Genomic DNA, 15,706 nt, shown 5'->3' with positions numbered 1-15,706 from the left:
AAGACTGACGGAGCAGTCAACCAGGAGAGAGGGGAAGCAGCCACGCAGAGCAGCGGGGACCTCGGGATGTGCCCGAGCCAAACAAAAAGGGCACTCACGTGCCAAAAACTCTGCCAAGATGCAGCATCTGCACCTCAGGCTGTGAGAAAGTGGACCCAACTTCCATGAACGCAACAGCTCTGGAGAGCGCGGTGCACCAGCAGCCCAGCACGGTGAATAAACACGCAATTAATCCATAATGGCAGGAAGGAAGGAGGGATGGGGGAGAAGAGAGTTGTGTTTCATCCTCAGTCTGCAGGGACAGGGAGATGCAGGGCAGAAGTGGATGCATCCAGCCCGTGCCTGTACTTTAGAGGGAGGATGCTGAAAGTTGAACATTAGTGGGATAAAGAGCTGCAAAGATGATTTGAGATGGTAAAAACCACTGCGCAACGAGAGGTGCCAAGAACAGCCTTCTCAAAAACAAGACTGAGAGGTTCTTTGGCTTGTAGTGCAAGAGCTTTCGAGGGCAGAAAACACCTGCCGAGCGATGGGCAGAGATGTTCCGGCTCTCATGGGCTGTAGACGCCACGATGGGAGAGCTCAGCTGCCTCAGCTCAGAATCCTGGGTCCCTGGGACAGGAACCACAGCATGTGGGGGTTTCTTTGTACCAAGGTGGGGGACTAAATTGATGGAAGAAGGCAATTCTCATGGGGCGTTGGAACCAGATTCTTGCTCACTGCAGATCTGGCCATCCCTTAATGGCGAGGAATAATGGCAATGGCATGGCTCAGTTCATGTTGAAGATGGGGTTGAGCTCGCTGAGATGGCAGCGGAAGGTAAAGAGATGCAAGCTTCACCCTGGGCAGTGCAAGCCCAGCCATGACACTGGGACACGGCTGCAGTCCGCTCCCCTGCAGCATCAGCAATTGCTCCAAGGTGAGGCTGATCAGCGTGTGCTCCTCTGCGGCAGCCCGGGCCCTCACGAGTCGAAGACAAACAGAGGGAAATGTCCGAAGTGATGAAAATGATAAAAGAGAAGGTCATCCTGGAAGTAGAAGTGGCTCTTGGCTAGCTGATACAGCCAAACACTTTGCATATGCAGCTCGCCGATGGAAAATAGACACTTTAAGCAATTTGGCTGAATTGGCTGGATATTTATTTTGTGTTGGGTATTTGGAAATTTCTAAGAGACTTTGGTCACCTTGAAAGTGGAAGGAATTACTTGAGTGAACATTTTCTCAGCCTCTAATCAGTGCAACCTGCTTATATGCCCTGGCCTTTCCAGTTCCCAGTTCCATGGAGGAACCGTGACGGTTCTTCATTTCCAGACACAGAAACACCACTTTCTGCTTTTTACTGCATCTTTCAAGCGGATTTTTTTTGAGGTTTTAAGACAGATAGAGAGAGAAGGGATTGCTCACAGCATGCAGAATTGCTGTCCAGGTAGTAAATTGGGTACATCCTGATGTGCAGTTTGTCAGGGCAAAAGCATCTGTTTCAGTTGGCGTGTTTTCATTCCGTTCTGCTGGGTAATGAAGGCATGAAGCTCCAAGTCATCGTGGATGGAGGGATGCTCTGTCCCTTCACATCGTCCAGCTGCTGGCTGCACTAAGCCTGTGCAAATGCATGGCTTGTTCACACCAGGGGAGTAGAAAGTGAAGGAAGGCGTTGAAGGAGCATCCAGTCAATAAAAAAAACCACTGCTGTCATGGATGCAGCATGAAGACCAGGTTCCAGAGGCTGGAGCTGATGCTGGCTGGGGAATGAGGTGGATCTCCAGGTCTGCATCTGTCCACCTCAGGCTCCCTTTGCCCATCTGCTGCCCACAGCCCCTGAGGAGTCCCTTCTCACATGGACCTGGGGACAGTTCAGGGCTGCAGAAAGGATTCAGATCTTCCATTCCATGTGCCCATCACTCATGAACTTAGTGACCACCTCAAATGCACTAGCTCAATGCAGGTGCCTATAAGAGGTGGTCTGAACACAACTCAAAGTGACTCGTACTACGTACGGCTCCTGTGGCAGAGCTGAGATCTCCCCACAAGCCCTGGACCACTCTTCTGCCTGTACCTGCTGTCCATTCCCCACCCAACTCACCCACCCGGGCTGGGACCCTCTGGGGGCTCCTCACCTTTCTCCTCCCAGAGAGCAACTGAATAAAACAAGTCTTTTCAACCCTCCTTCTGCTACTCAAGCTCCTACTGAAAAGCAAGACAATGGTAGGTAATATTTTTTTCTCAGTTTGTTGTTTGGGATTTTTTGTTTTGTTTGCGGGTTTTTTTGACTCTTTTTTTTAAAATCACATGTATTTAGCACGCCTGCCCTGCGTGCCATCTGTCTGTCTTCTCATTTTTTTCACTTTGAAGCAAGTTTGTGCATGAACATGTGCCTGTGAGATGTTGAGGAGACCCTGCTGAGCTCCAGCTGGGGAATACACTGGATTTCAGGGCAAAAATGTTAGTGCAACACCCAACCACAAGCAAGAGCCCTTCCTCGTCTCTCTTTTTCCTTTCCCTTCTTTAATGTTAGTGTAAGTGTTCTGTAAGACAACTTGCGTGTGCCACTCATGTTTTTTGTGAAATACTCCCGTATTTTTGCAATGACAGCATGGAGAAATGTATGAAATACACTAAGGCTGACAGAAGGGACAGACAAACTTTCCTTCTCTCATGTTCGTTATTAATGTGGGGGCAAAACTTGGACTGTAAGAAACCTTAAAAATGTTCATAACATTGCACATAATACATAGGGCTTGACAACCACCACAGTACCTATGTGAGAAAAAATTACAAGACTAAGATAAATAAACGCTTGCAGAATTTGCAAAAGCCGCATTTAGGTATCAACTTCCACCTTGATAATTAACCAAAAGATTTCAGTTTCTCTTAAGCACATGCAAATCGTATTGAACCAAACGGCAGCACCTTGGGAGAACCATGGCATAGACGTGGTGCTGACCACCATCGAGTTGCTGGTGGGCGAGCAACCTCACTCGCCGAGCTGTACACATTGCATCTGACCTTCCTCGCCCTTCCCAGGAGACATCACTAACGCCTTCCTCACCCTCCAGTCTCTGCACCAAACAGGGATGTGGCTCCAGCTCAAGTGGGAGCTCCCTCTTCCCACTGGAGCGGACCCGGGGGGTCGGTGGGAGGGAAGGGCAGACCACGCTCTCACCTGTTGGTGAAGACTTTGCTGTAGTTGAACACCTGGATCTCCAGGATCTCATTCCCGTCGATATTGCTTGCCACCGGCCAGCGGAAGGTCTGCGGAGAAAGGATGGGAGGGACATGTCAGGCTTGTTTCAGGGAGCTGCTGCAGAGGCGATGGGGAGGGAGCCGCGATAACCATGGAAAAAGGCTAACTAGCCTAACTAGCCAGATGACCATGAAAAAAGGCTAACTATCCTACCTTTTTCACAGCAAAAATTGAGACAGGGCTATTTTACAGGGGTCTCACGAAGCATGTGCCTCGGTGCCAAATATTTTGTGTATATAGTATGACTATTAATCCACATTGTATAAAAGTGTATATATATTTTTAATATATATACACACACATATGTATGTGTATATATATATAAAAATTACTTTGATCTGGGGTTTTTTTTGCTTCCCAAGCCAAGAAGTCCATCTGCCAGGCTAAACCACCTGAGCTGCCTTCAGTTTTCCAAGTCATGGGTCTCTTTTGACCTCCCGAAGCCGAGCACACCCCATTGCAGGATGGGAACATGACGCCCCAGATGCGGAGGCAGCGGGGTTGAGCCCTGCATCGCTTATGGGAGCGGCAGTCTTGGAAGGAAAATGCTTATCAAGCAATGTCACAGGAAGAAATTAGTGACTCTTCAGAAATATGCCAACACTCATTTTTTAAGCTATTTTTTCCCCCTCTTTTATGTTTTCTGCAGTGAGTCAGGGAAGCAAATGAGAAAAATCCTGAAATATAAAAGAAAACTAGAAATGTCCTCACGACAGTGATATCATTTTGCTTGTGGTCCAGCCTCACTCCTCATTCTGCAGCTGGATTTACTCTGGGCTCAGCCCTTCCCCTTACAGCATGTGCACTGCTCTCTGCTCACTCCTTCCCACCACTTTGATGCTCCATTAGCCGGTATTAGGGAGGTTGATGAACGCAACCAGCAATCCCAAGATTAATTACGAGCTGCCTGTTCCCTCCTGCCATCACCATGCCTCTCTGGCCTGAGACGTTGTCCTACCCTGACTGTTCAGGGCTCCTCAACACGTGGAGGTGGAGATTCATCAGCCCCCAGCCTCTCCTCTCCCCCACGGCCCCCCGACACGCTGGTGAAGGGGACAGAGTCCACCACGTCACGAGCACAGCGGCAGCCCATCAACCTCCCAGAATGTTCTGGATGTTTAACTGGTCCCATCTATTATCTGCAGCTTCACCTGGGCAGAGGACTCCCCATCCTGCCTGAAGGGAAACTCTTCACTTCTAGCAGCAGTGGTAGTTTACTATGGGATAAGCTGCTCTGCCAAGATCAGGACTTCTGGTTGCTTCTGAGAGCGCAGGGGACATGATTTCTGCCTGGATCATAGAATCATCGAATCGTAGAATGGCTTGGGTGGGAAGGGACCTTTCCAGGCCATCCAGTCCAACCCCCTGCCATGAGCAGGGACATCTCCAACCAGACCAGGTTGCTCAGAGCCCCGTCCAACCTGACCTGGAATGTTTCCAGGGATGGGGCATCTACCACCTCTCTGGGCAACCTGGGCCAGGGTTTCACCACCCTCAGCGTGAACAATTTCATTCATCAAATCAGAGAATAGAATAACAGCATCGTTTAGGTTGGAAAAGACCTTTAAGATCATTAAGTCCAATCGTTAACCCAACACTGTCGAGTCCACCACTAAACCATGTCCCTAAGTGCCTCATCCACACGTCTTTTAAATCCCTCCAGGGATGGTGACCCCACCACCTCCCTGGGCAGCCTGTTCCAATGTCTGACAACCCTTTCAGTGAAGAGTTTCTTCCTTATATCCAGCCTGAATCTCCCCTCTTTTAGCTTAAAACCATTCCCCCTTGTCCTGTTGCTAGAGGCCCTACCAAAAAGTCTGTCTCCATCTTCCTTAAGATGGAGTCTCTAAGTACTGAAAGGATCCTCCTGGTCCTTCCTGACACCTGATGTCTATGCATCCTCACCACTTCAGCAGAGCCTCAGCTTTGATCCCTCTGTCCAGAGCCTTGCCCAGTACAAGACAAACCCAGACCCCTCCGCTATCTCCACAGAAGAATAAACCACGGTCCAGGCACAGGCTCTTTTCTGCTCACACACATCTGACATGGACCAGGAGTTTAAAGAAGTCTGGAAGCACCTCCTGAAACCCCAGCAGAGCTCAGTTCCTGGACACTGTCAAGTCCTGGGTTTTTTTCTTTCCTTCCTCTGAAATACCACTCCCTGCTTACCCAGAGACCAAATCTGGGGGAGGAACTGGAATGAGCAGTCATCCCTGCCTCTGTCACAAAATCATTTGGGTAAGTCTGTGTTCCCCATCCTTGGGCTATAGGGTGGAGGACAGAGGCTGTCTCTTGCTCCTTGGGTACATACAGTGCTGAGCACAGGGAAGTCCTGCTCTACAGTTAGGTCCTCTCCAACGAGCAGATCCCAGAGCTCAAGTGTGGCTACCAAGACAAGGTACAGAAATAACGATGTGTAGGCAACCCCCCTTGGTTAGTTGTTTGTCAGGCAGCAAGATAACAACTTTGGAAAGTGCGGTGGCCTAGAAAGGCTCCCAGGATCCCTGCTCAACAGCCTTGCTGACAGCTTTTTTGTGCTCCTCTGGGCACGTTCACGCCGCAGCCCATCCACTGCTGCTGCAGCAAAGCCCAGGGGGGCCGGCAAGCGATGCACGGCGTGGAGGAGCACACTCCCATCTGCTGCGCGCTGCGACGTGCCGTATCGCCCTGGGAGCACTCCTTGCACACGCATCTGCACACATGCTTGCACATCTCCAGTTCCAGGGGGACCCACCTGTCTAGGGCCACTAACGCCGTTTGCTTAAAGCACTTGAAGTTTTGCCTAAAATCCTGGGGAATGCAACGCAGGGTACCGTTTTCTGCCATCAGAAATCATCCCTTCGTGGTGTAGTCCCTGCTTTCTTGGGGTTATTATTACTATCTTTTAAGCCTGGAAAGCATTATGACAGTGGCTCAGCCTGACCTCTTAAACAACCCAGTCTACAGATTTTCGTGTTTCAAAGGCTCCTAAATCAAACACAGGTATGTCTTGTAGCTCAGTCAGAACACATTTTTAAGAGGGAAAAAGGAAAAAAAGACAGCCCAGAATTCAAGCAACAATGTTTAATCACACTTCCAGATAAGTGGTTTCCACAGCTGATTGCCTTCGACGATAAACATTTGCACCACACCTCTGTTTTGAATTTATGGGCTTCAGCTCCCCAGCCTTTGCCCTGTGTTCTCCCACCAAGTGAAGGTGCTACCTAAAGTCTTCCATTCGGCTTTTTAGGTGTTGTTCCTCACTTTCTGCAGACATGCACCATGGGAATTGCTCTTGGGCTGGAGCCAGCGCTCCCTTTGCAACAGGGAGAGGCAAAGCCACGCCACCAGCCCAGGCTATGGAAAGGAGCCTGGAGATGGGCACCCTGCTAAAAGCACCTAGCGCAGGCTCTGCCAGGGCAGGCATCCGCTCACTGCAAATTCCTGCCGCTCTCACTGGCACGGAAGCAGCGACTGTCACCCAGGAGCTGCGTTGCATTTGCACAGCCTCTTCGCAGGAAGGTTTTCCTTCCCTCGACACCCTCGCAGGGAGCTGCTCCTTGTGTAAGCGATGAAAGAGGGCAAACGTATTAGAGCTGCAGTTTTCTCGGTTAATTTATAACAGGCCCTGAGGGACTACTTGCCCTCGTCAATTCAGAGTGCCTGGGCTGAAGGGAAATACCGCATAGCAGGTAATGCGGGCTGGGAAGCGAACACAAACCATGCCGTGGAGTAATTCGGTGGCAGGGGCCGCAGCGCCTGCGGCGAGTCCCATGCCTGCCTTCCCGAGCCGCTTTCCACCCAGCCACTGAAACCCAACAGCACCAGGGGCTGGGATGTGCCCCCAACCCTAAAGCATTCCCCAGATGTGGCATGCACGGAGGTGCACAAGAGGTTCTGGAGCACAAGTCTGATGAGGAGTGGCTGAGGGAGCTGGGGTTGTTCAGTCTGGAGAAGAGGAGGCTGAGGGGAGACCTCATCGCTCTCTACAGCTGCCTGAAAGGGGGTTGTGGGGAGGTGGGTGTTGGTCTCTTCTCCCAAGTGACAAGTGATAGGACAAGAGGAAATGGCCTCAAGTTGTGCCAGGGGAGGTTCCGGCTGGATATTAGGAAAAACTTCTTTACTGAGAGAGTGGTGAAGCACTGGAAGAGGCTGCCCAGGGAGGTGGTGGAGTCACCATCCCTGGAGGTGTTCAAGGAACGTGTGGACATGGCACTGTGGGACATGGTTTAATGGGCATGGTGGTGTTGGGTTGATGGTTGGACTTGATGATCTTACAGGTCTTTTCCAACCTTAGCGATTCTGTGATTCTGTGATTCTGTGACCCGTCTATCCTCTCAGACCCAGCCCAGCATGGGAGAGTCCGACCTTTGCAAAGGGCTGCTCTTAATGGCTGCTCTTCACTGTGTTTATCCACGACCATGACCGTGGCAGAGGGCTGCTGCGGCAGGAGGTGGCACGGGGGCAGGCTGGAAGGCTGCTGCTAAAATGTGTCTCCTGTCAATAGAAAAGCTGGAAATGGCCACTCTGCTTCAGCACCAGCGCTGCAGTTAGCTTGCAGGGTGAAAGCCACAGACTTCACATTTATCCAATGCAATTAGGTGGTCCGATGGCCCACGGTGTCGAAGAAACCCAGGGAATGAGGCTGGAAGGTCTCTGAGAGCACATCTGTCTGTCCCTCCTCCTCTGGCAGCAGCAGCCGCTCCTCTCAAACTTTCAGCACATTTTTACAGGGGGATGAACACCCAAGTGTTTTGCAAAACACCCCTGCAATGCCATGGTGGATGCCAGCTAAGAAACAAGGCAAACTCATGATAAACACTAACTTCACATCTGAGGGACACATTCAAGGAGATGCCGCATGCTGCTGAGTGGGGACAGTGGCTCGTCCCAAATCTGCCACCTGTGAGGTTTTCCATCTCCTTCCAAGTCAGGCAGTTGGGCTCATTCATGAGGCACTGTGCTGGGCATTAGACCCATGCAGTTTCCCCACGCTCCTGGTTCTCCACAGCTGATGTCCTGGGACTGGTGACCTCATATCCATCAGGAATCCCTCCAGCCATGGCATGATCTAAGTGCTACATCACTAGTAAAGTAATAGAATAATCTGCAAAGCCGTTTTATTCCTTCTCAATGATCTGCCTAGAAATTGGGGGACAGAGTCTTTAGCAGGGCCTGTAGCAATAGGACAAGGGGGAATGGTTTTAAGCTAAAAGAGGGAAGATTCAGACTATATCAAAGGAAGAAATTGTTCACGCTGAGGGTGGTGAAACCCTGGCCCAGGTTGCCCAGAGAGGTGGTAGCTGCCCCATCCCTGGAAACATTCCAGGTCAGGTTGGACGGGGCTCTGAGCAACCTGGTCTGGTTGGAGATGTCCCTGCTCATGGGAGGGGGTTGGACCAGATCCCCTGGAAAGGTCCCTTCCCACCCAAACCATCCTGCGATTCGATGATTCTGTGAAATTGCTCTTACTTCACATTTTTGCAGGTAAAGGCATGGGGGATGTTGTCCAAGAGAAGAGATGAGTGTGATGCTCCAAATAAAGAGGTGAGAACTGGCAACAGATGGCATGAAAGGCTCAAGGGAAGCACAGAAAGGGAAGAACAAGAGAACTGAGCTCCCAGACACCGTTGTGATGGGGGGGATGTTATAGTGGGATGGCTGGCAGAGCCCCTGCTACCCCCTCCCTGCCCACAGCAATGCCTCATGCTCCAGGACACGTGCCAGGAGAACACCATCCCTGGGGGACAGCTACGCCAGCACCCCCATCAGCGCTGGCCCAGCTGTGTGCCAGATGTGGAAGAGGGAGAGTGGGAGAGAGCACACAGCTGGAGCAGCAGCACCTGCACCGCTGCTGATAGCCGACTTGGCAGCGAGCAGCTCCCAGCACAGGGCTCAGCACCATCCTGAACGCCTGTGGGATATTCTCCCTGCTCCCTCCCCACCAGCCCCATTAGGAAACACCACCAGCACCGGCCCGGGAGTGCATCCACCACCGGCACTGCTCGGGGCTGGGGCTGCTCCCAAAGGCTTCCCTGCTTTCATTACCCTTCCTCCTTCCCTGGCTGGCTGCCTGTTTATTCTCCCTACTGGTTTTATTGTTAAAAACCTTTTTAAAAGCCCTGTGCAAAGCTAAGTAAGTGGTATCTGCTGGGTCAATTTTATCTGTTTTTATTAACGAAGGGGAAAAAAGAAAAAGATAGAGGCAGAGAAGTGCCTTGGCAGAATGCAGAAGCCAGACACTTCCAGTGAGACTGCTTTAAGGGAGCTGGGAGAGGGCATCTTTGCAAGCCCTGTCACCCCTCTTTAAGCCATGTCACCCCTTTTTAAGCCCTGTCACACCTTTCCAAGCCATGTCTCCCCTTTTTCTGCAGCACCTGTGAGCCTTGGCTGGATGCTCATCCTGCCTGTCATCTCCAAGCCTGATTAATCAGGGGCATTTCCAGATGTTCGGATCAAGGCTGCAGCGCCGGGTCTTGGCTTTCTTGGCAGCAGCACCTAAGCCTGTCCCAGTTCCTTTAGGAGAGACTGAATGCAGGCAAGGAAGACCACACAGGACCCATACACAGCTCTCCATCCCCAGCACCATCACTGGAGTCCCTTTCCCTTCCCTCCTGCGCTGGGTGCCCATGGGAGAGCTGCAACACAAGCTCCTCTAAGAAGAAACCCTTTGGGGTGCAGCCAGGACACAATGCAGCCGTTCCCAATAACGTAAAACACAGCTGTAGTGCCGTAGTTACCCTCTGGAATAGCCAGCAGCTTATCTTACCCAGGCGCTGGAGAAGCACAGGCTTTGCATAATTCATTAAGCAATGAATAAAAATAATTGCAAAAGAAATAGAGTGAAACCAAACAAATGGAAACCACTGGGCCAGCCCAAATTCAGCCTGGTAGCTGATCCTCATGAATGTTAAGTGGTGGCAGGGAAAGTTGCTGTCCTTTGGCTTTACATGAACATAATGTGAAATTTCTGCTTGTCACCTGCTCTGAGGCAAGGCAGGGAGCACCCTCTTCATCCTCACCCCATTTTATCTCCTCTCACAGAGGTGAGAGATCAGCCAGCTCAGCTTCAAAAGCCTTCCCCACATGGGGGATGAGACATCCCCCCATCCAAATCGGCCCCCAGACACAAGGTCACCATTTTATCCCATTTCAAGGGGAAAGCAGGAGGAATAAGCCCCTCACTCCAAGAAGGACCTTGAGGTGCTGGAGCGTGTCCAGAGAAGGGCGACGAAGCTGGTGAGGGGTCTGGAGCACAAGTCTGATGAGGAGCGGCTGAGGGAGCTGGGGTTGTTCAGTCTGGAGAAGAGGAGGCTGAGGGGAGACCTCATCGCTCTCTACAACTGCCTGAAAGGGGGTTGTGGTGAGGTGGGTGTTGGTCTCTTCTCCCAAGTGACAAGCGATAGGACAAGAGGAGATAGCCTCAAGTTGCACCAGGGGAGGTTCAGGCTGGATATTAGGAAAAAGTTCTTTACTGAGAGAGTGGTGAAGCTCTGGAAGAGGCTGCCCAGGGAGGTGGTGGAGTCACCATCACTGGAGGTGTTCAAGGAACGTGTGGATGTGGCATTGTGGGACATGGTTTAATGGGCATGGTGGTGTTGGATTGATGGTTGGACATGATGATCTTACAGGTCTTTTCCAACCTGTGATTCTGTGAAATGGGGTCATTTCTGAAGCTTCTGGTTCATAAATGATCAGTGCAAGGAGCCACCTGAGCACCGGGAGGGCACACGGGTAACTGGAGAGTAACCTGAAATAACACCCCACCTCTCACCCCACTGGTATTACATTCATCACAACATTCAAGGACAACTAGGAAGCTGGAGAGGGAATAAAACCGCTTCTGCAGAGGGACTACTGGAGAACAGGCAGACCCTCCTGCTCATCTTCAAGTGTCCCCAACTCGCAGTGCCCCCAAGCAGACCCCCAGTACTGCTCCAGCCATCGGGGCTCATCTGGGGGAAGAGCGTGGGAAATAGTTGAGTGCTGCAGTGGTGCGGTAATAAAATTTTATTCGATAAAATTCATCAGCTGGGCTTGCCATCAAATGGCATGATGACTTGCCTTGTGTGCACACTCAAAGGGAAATATCTGGTTTCCTGGACAGCCTCATCACCTAATTACTCCAGGCAGCCCAAGACACTTTCCCTAGCTCAGGGCAGGTTTCTTGTCCGTGGCCATTGCATCAGGGAGTCCTTCAGCAGCATGAGATAACAAGAGATTAATAGGGGAAGAGGAAACAGGACTGCACCTCTACCATCTTTTGCTGTGGCTTGTGCTCTGCCCTACGTGGTAAGGAGGATGCATCCACGCAAGCACCCAGCCTGCTCCTGCTAAGGGCAGCTATCTCCAGCTGTGCACGAGCAGGGACCGGCATCCAGCCTCCCAGTGTGCGGCAGAGCCACAGCACCGCTATTACTGCTCTTACAGAGCTCTCAGCAATTTACAGAGAAGGGCAAGCAGCATCCTCCCCATTTCCACCCGTACAGGAGGCATGGCCCGCTCGGGCTAATCTTCCAGATGTGGCTGAATTCTCAGCAAGCCCCCAGCAGAGCTGGAAAGGTAAACTCAGAAATGTAGGCTTGCCTACATGTTTTCTGCATGGTTCACTATATGCCATTAGAAATCATCAAACTATTACATTTTGGGCCAGTTGGGACAGTGTTGGGTTACAGTGCTGGAGCAGGAGCTGTGTCTGATCTGGCATTAGCAGACATTTAGGTAACTGAATGCCTCGTGGTGCGGCTATGCACCATCTCAGCTCTTCTATTAGATGCTGCGGAGACCTTGCATGACCCCAGGGATAAAAGCCTGACTGATGGGGCAATTGTTCAGGGCATGAGCACTCTCTTACTGCCATAGGAAAGTCTCAGGAATGTGCTTAACTTAAAAACCACTGGGATTACTCCTGTTTGGCAGGTCCCAGGTCCTGGAGCAGCCAGCAGTTGCATACCCTCACGTCATCTCTGCCAGGGCTCCACACTGACCTTGGTCCCCAGTGCAAAGTAACCTCCGATTCACGCTGGAGTTTCCTCCGGCTGGAGCCAGGTGGTTGATGAGGAAAATCAGGGTATTTGCAGTGTGGGGGAGCAGGGAGCGGGGTACAGCCTCGCTGCTGCCGATGCATCGCCTATCGCCCAGCGCAAGGAGGCGAGAAGAGCCCAAAGCCTGGTCCAGGCAGGCAAGGTTGCTCCAAATCAACTTGCCTCACTCTGCTGCAATTCACTCTGTGGATACCACCAGGCTGATTTTAACCAGGTTTACATGAGGGTCTCGCAGCAGGGACTGTAATAAACATGAGGTAAACAGAGAGAGGGGGACAGCCTGAGGCTCATCCCCACGGATGCAGTAAGAGGCACTAGAAGAAAATATGACATGCACTAATAAACACCTGTGGCTCAAGGCTCTCTTATAACTGCTGTCTTTTTAAGTGCTATAGCCCTCATCCTCCTGACTTGCACCCATATCAATACATCCTTTCCTGCATGCTATCTGGGACCACAGGGAGCTCAGAGCGTGGCTGGGATGTTCAGAGCTTGGCTGGGATGCTCGGAGCGTGGCTGAGATGCTCAGAGCATGGCTGGGATTCTCAGAGTGTGGCTGGGATGCTCAGAGCATGGCTGGGATGCTCAGAGTGTGGCTGGGATGCTCAGAGTGTGGCTGGGATGTTCAGAGCTTGGCTGGGATGCTCAGAGTGTGGCTGAGATGCTCAGAGCATGGCTGGGATGCTCAGAGCCTGGCTGGGATGTTCAGAGCTTGGCTGGGATGCTCAGACAGTGGCTGGGATGTTCAGAGCTTGGCTGGGATGCTCAGAGCATGGCTGGGATGCTCAGACAGTGGCTGGGATGTTCAGACCGTGGCTGGGATGTTCAGAGCTTGGCTGGGATGCTCCAACAGTGGCTGGGATGCTCCAAGATTGCTGCACAGCACCAAGCACTCAGAGCAGCCGGTACCGGGCATCCCACCAAGCCTGAGACAGCGCGCGGAGCCTCCAGCCCTTCAGCCCCAGCAGGGAAGGATCTCCTTGTTCAAACACAAAGAGTTTTGGGACATTGGCAGCTCCACCGCTGCACACCTCCGTGGTTGTTATTCAAATCAGTTATTATACTAACAAATTGCTGTGTGCAGCTCTATAGAAATCTGCATCCCATTAACATCAGCAGCTTCCCCCAGCTGCCTGGGCTTCGTAGGAGTGTGCCTGGAGCCACATCTCCAGCCACCTTCTCGCTGTGCCTCACCGATTCCGTGCAACCCTGGGGCTACCGCGAGCAGATCCCACCCTGCCCGCGCCCTGGGCTTCCCCTGCCCCTTAATCCTCCCTGGCAGTTTAGGGGAGCCTGAGATTAAGCTCTTCTCCTAAAACATGGAGCAAGGTCTAACCCATGCAAGGGCCACGGAGGGGCAGGGAGGAGACGGGTGTGCTTCTAGCCCCGAAGCTGGGAGCACCACGGTATTCATCACCCCACAAAACCATCCCGTGCCTGGAACCAGGATGAAACCTTATTTCCTAACAGTGGAAAAAGCTTTAGAAAGCGGTAAACAATTTAAAGATCTTAATATTCCTCATAGCCTCTTGTATTCTCCAGCCCCTGGGAACGGGTTATCTTCTATGAGAATGACAAAGCAATGAGAGGAAACATCCATTCTTTTTGAAAGCATATTTCCATTCTGAGTGACTTCTTAGCAGCGCCTCTATTCCCTGCTTGTGTGGGTGACCTTATTTTAATCATCTCAGAATATTTTCTTGGTAACTGCTTAAGACAAGGCTGTATTTTAAAACCACGCAGAATTTGGGTTTCAATTCCTTCTCTTTCCCTTTCCAAGCCCAAAGCTGAGCGCTGAAGGCTGATACAGCATCCGATCGGCAGCCAAAGCAGATCAATCATCTTGTTACCTGGCGTGAGCGGAGGGATGCAGATGGGTGGGGGAGGTGGGCAGGCTGAGCATCAACAACTGAGGCACCGGGGATTTAAAACAAGGAGGAGTTTTTCCCCCTCAGGCAAGGAAAAGTAGAGCCAAGAGCCCAGCGGGATTTGCCCAGCGGAAACATGGAATTTCTCCTGAAACTTCAGTGCAAACAACCTGGATTTTTTTTTTTTTTTCTTTCTAATTAAGCACCCCACGGGGAAATGCTGTAGGGCTGTTCCCACCTCACGGGACACCCCGTGTCCTCAGCCCCAACCAGACCCATTTGGTACCTGCCAGGAGAAACCCTGGAGCAGACAACGAAGATGCCGACAGACTTAAATTGGGGAACGGGGATATTCATCTGGACAGGGAGTCACAGCAAAGCAAACCAGATGTGGGAGACAGAGCAGGAGGAAAACACATCTTCTCTTACCTCATCAAACCTGGCCTCATCCTCGCAGTTTTCAAGCACGCGGGTGTAGAAGGAGAGCCCTGGAGAGGGGATAGAAAAAGCAGGTTGGTTGCAGGGAAGTGAGGGGCAGCCGGGGTGGGAGACACGGGTGGGGGCTGCACAGCACCCACAGCAGCGAGACCCCCGGGGTCGGGGTCTGCAGGGGTGGCTTTGATGGAGCACAGTCTGCGGGCATTGCCTGGGACGGGGAAATGCGTCTGCAGAGGTGTGAGAGCACCGCAGGCACCCGTGCGTGCGTGCGAAGGGGGTGCGGAGGGGACACAGCCCAGGCAAGAGGGTGAATCTAGCTTCAGCCCCCCCGCCCCGGCACTAGACACCGCATTAACCTGCTTTAGGAGCTAATTAAGAAGGTTTTTCCGGAGTGTGCTTAATCGGTGTATTCAAATCTTGTCCCACCTATTGCAGAGTAGATGAAACATGGGGATTCGGATCGCGGCAGTTTCCGCAGTGGCTTTTACATTGGTTGAATGAGGGGTCCTCAAGCTTCGGGGTATTGGGATGCAGGATAACGCATCCCAGAAATGTCCTCAAACCCCAGGGATGAGATTTAGGACCAGCTGCCCCAAAAAAAGCCCACCCCAGCTCCTGCACAGAGCAGAGAATCTGCACGTTTTGAGTCCAACCGGACAGACGCAGCCACGTATGCCTGTCCGGATGGCAGCATCCCTCCGCCGCTGCAACCCCAGAGATCTGCCGGGGGCTGCCCCGGGGCAGGGACTCGGGGAGGACGAGGAGCTCAGGCTGCTCTGCCTGCGCAGGCAGGGGACCCTCAAAAGCCCCTGGGAGCAGGGATGGGATGAGAAGAGGAGCTGCTGCGGAGGGGAAGCCCAGGGAGAGCAGCCAAGCATGTGCGTTGGTTATTGAAATAATCAGGTTTTCCCCAGGAGCCCCGGCTCATAGGTTGCCCCGTGCTTTCAGCTGCTCTCAGCGGGGTAACCTCACCCACCCACACCCCCCTGAATCAATATTTCTAGTTAATATCCACTTCATAACACTGCAGGAGGAAAACTTATAAAAATGCTAATATTTAATCACTGTATCACATTGAGGTTTTCCCTTCCAGAAAGGCAAACTGCCTCCTGGGTAATTAAAAACATCTCTGTGCA

At 51.9% G+C, this 15,706-nt stretch overlaps 1 protein-coding gene across 1 annotated transcript in view; it reads right to left on the bottom strand.

The window, feature by feature from the left end:
- Positions 1–15,706, bottom strand: part of OTOF (otoferlin) — a 110,620-nt gene that overhangs the window by 88,045 nt on the left and 6,869 nt on the right. The window contains exons 2-3 of the mRNA XM_059835914.1: positions 14,562–14,620; positions 3,161–3,249 (exon numbers count right to left, since the gene is read on the bottom strand). Coding sequence (XP_059691897.1) covers positions 3,161–3,249; positions 14,562–14,620 — 148 coding nt within the window. The remainder of the gene's footprint in view (positions 1–3,160; positions 3,250–14,561; positions 14,621–15,706) is intronic.

Source organism: Gavia stellata, chromosome 2, assembly GCF_030936135.1.
Source record: "Gavia stellata isolate bGavSte3 chromosome 2, bGavSte3.hap2, whole genome shotgun sequence".
NCBI lineage: Eukaryota > Metazoa > Chordata > Aves > Gaviiformes > Gaviidae > Gavia > Gavia stellata.
This window is presented reverse-complemented; position numbering and strand designations above follow the sequence as displayed.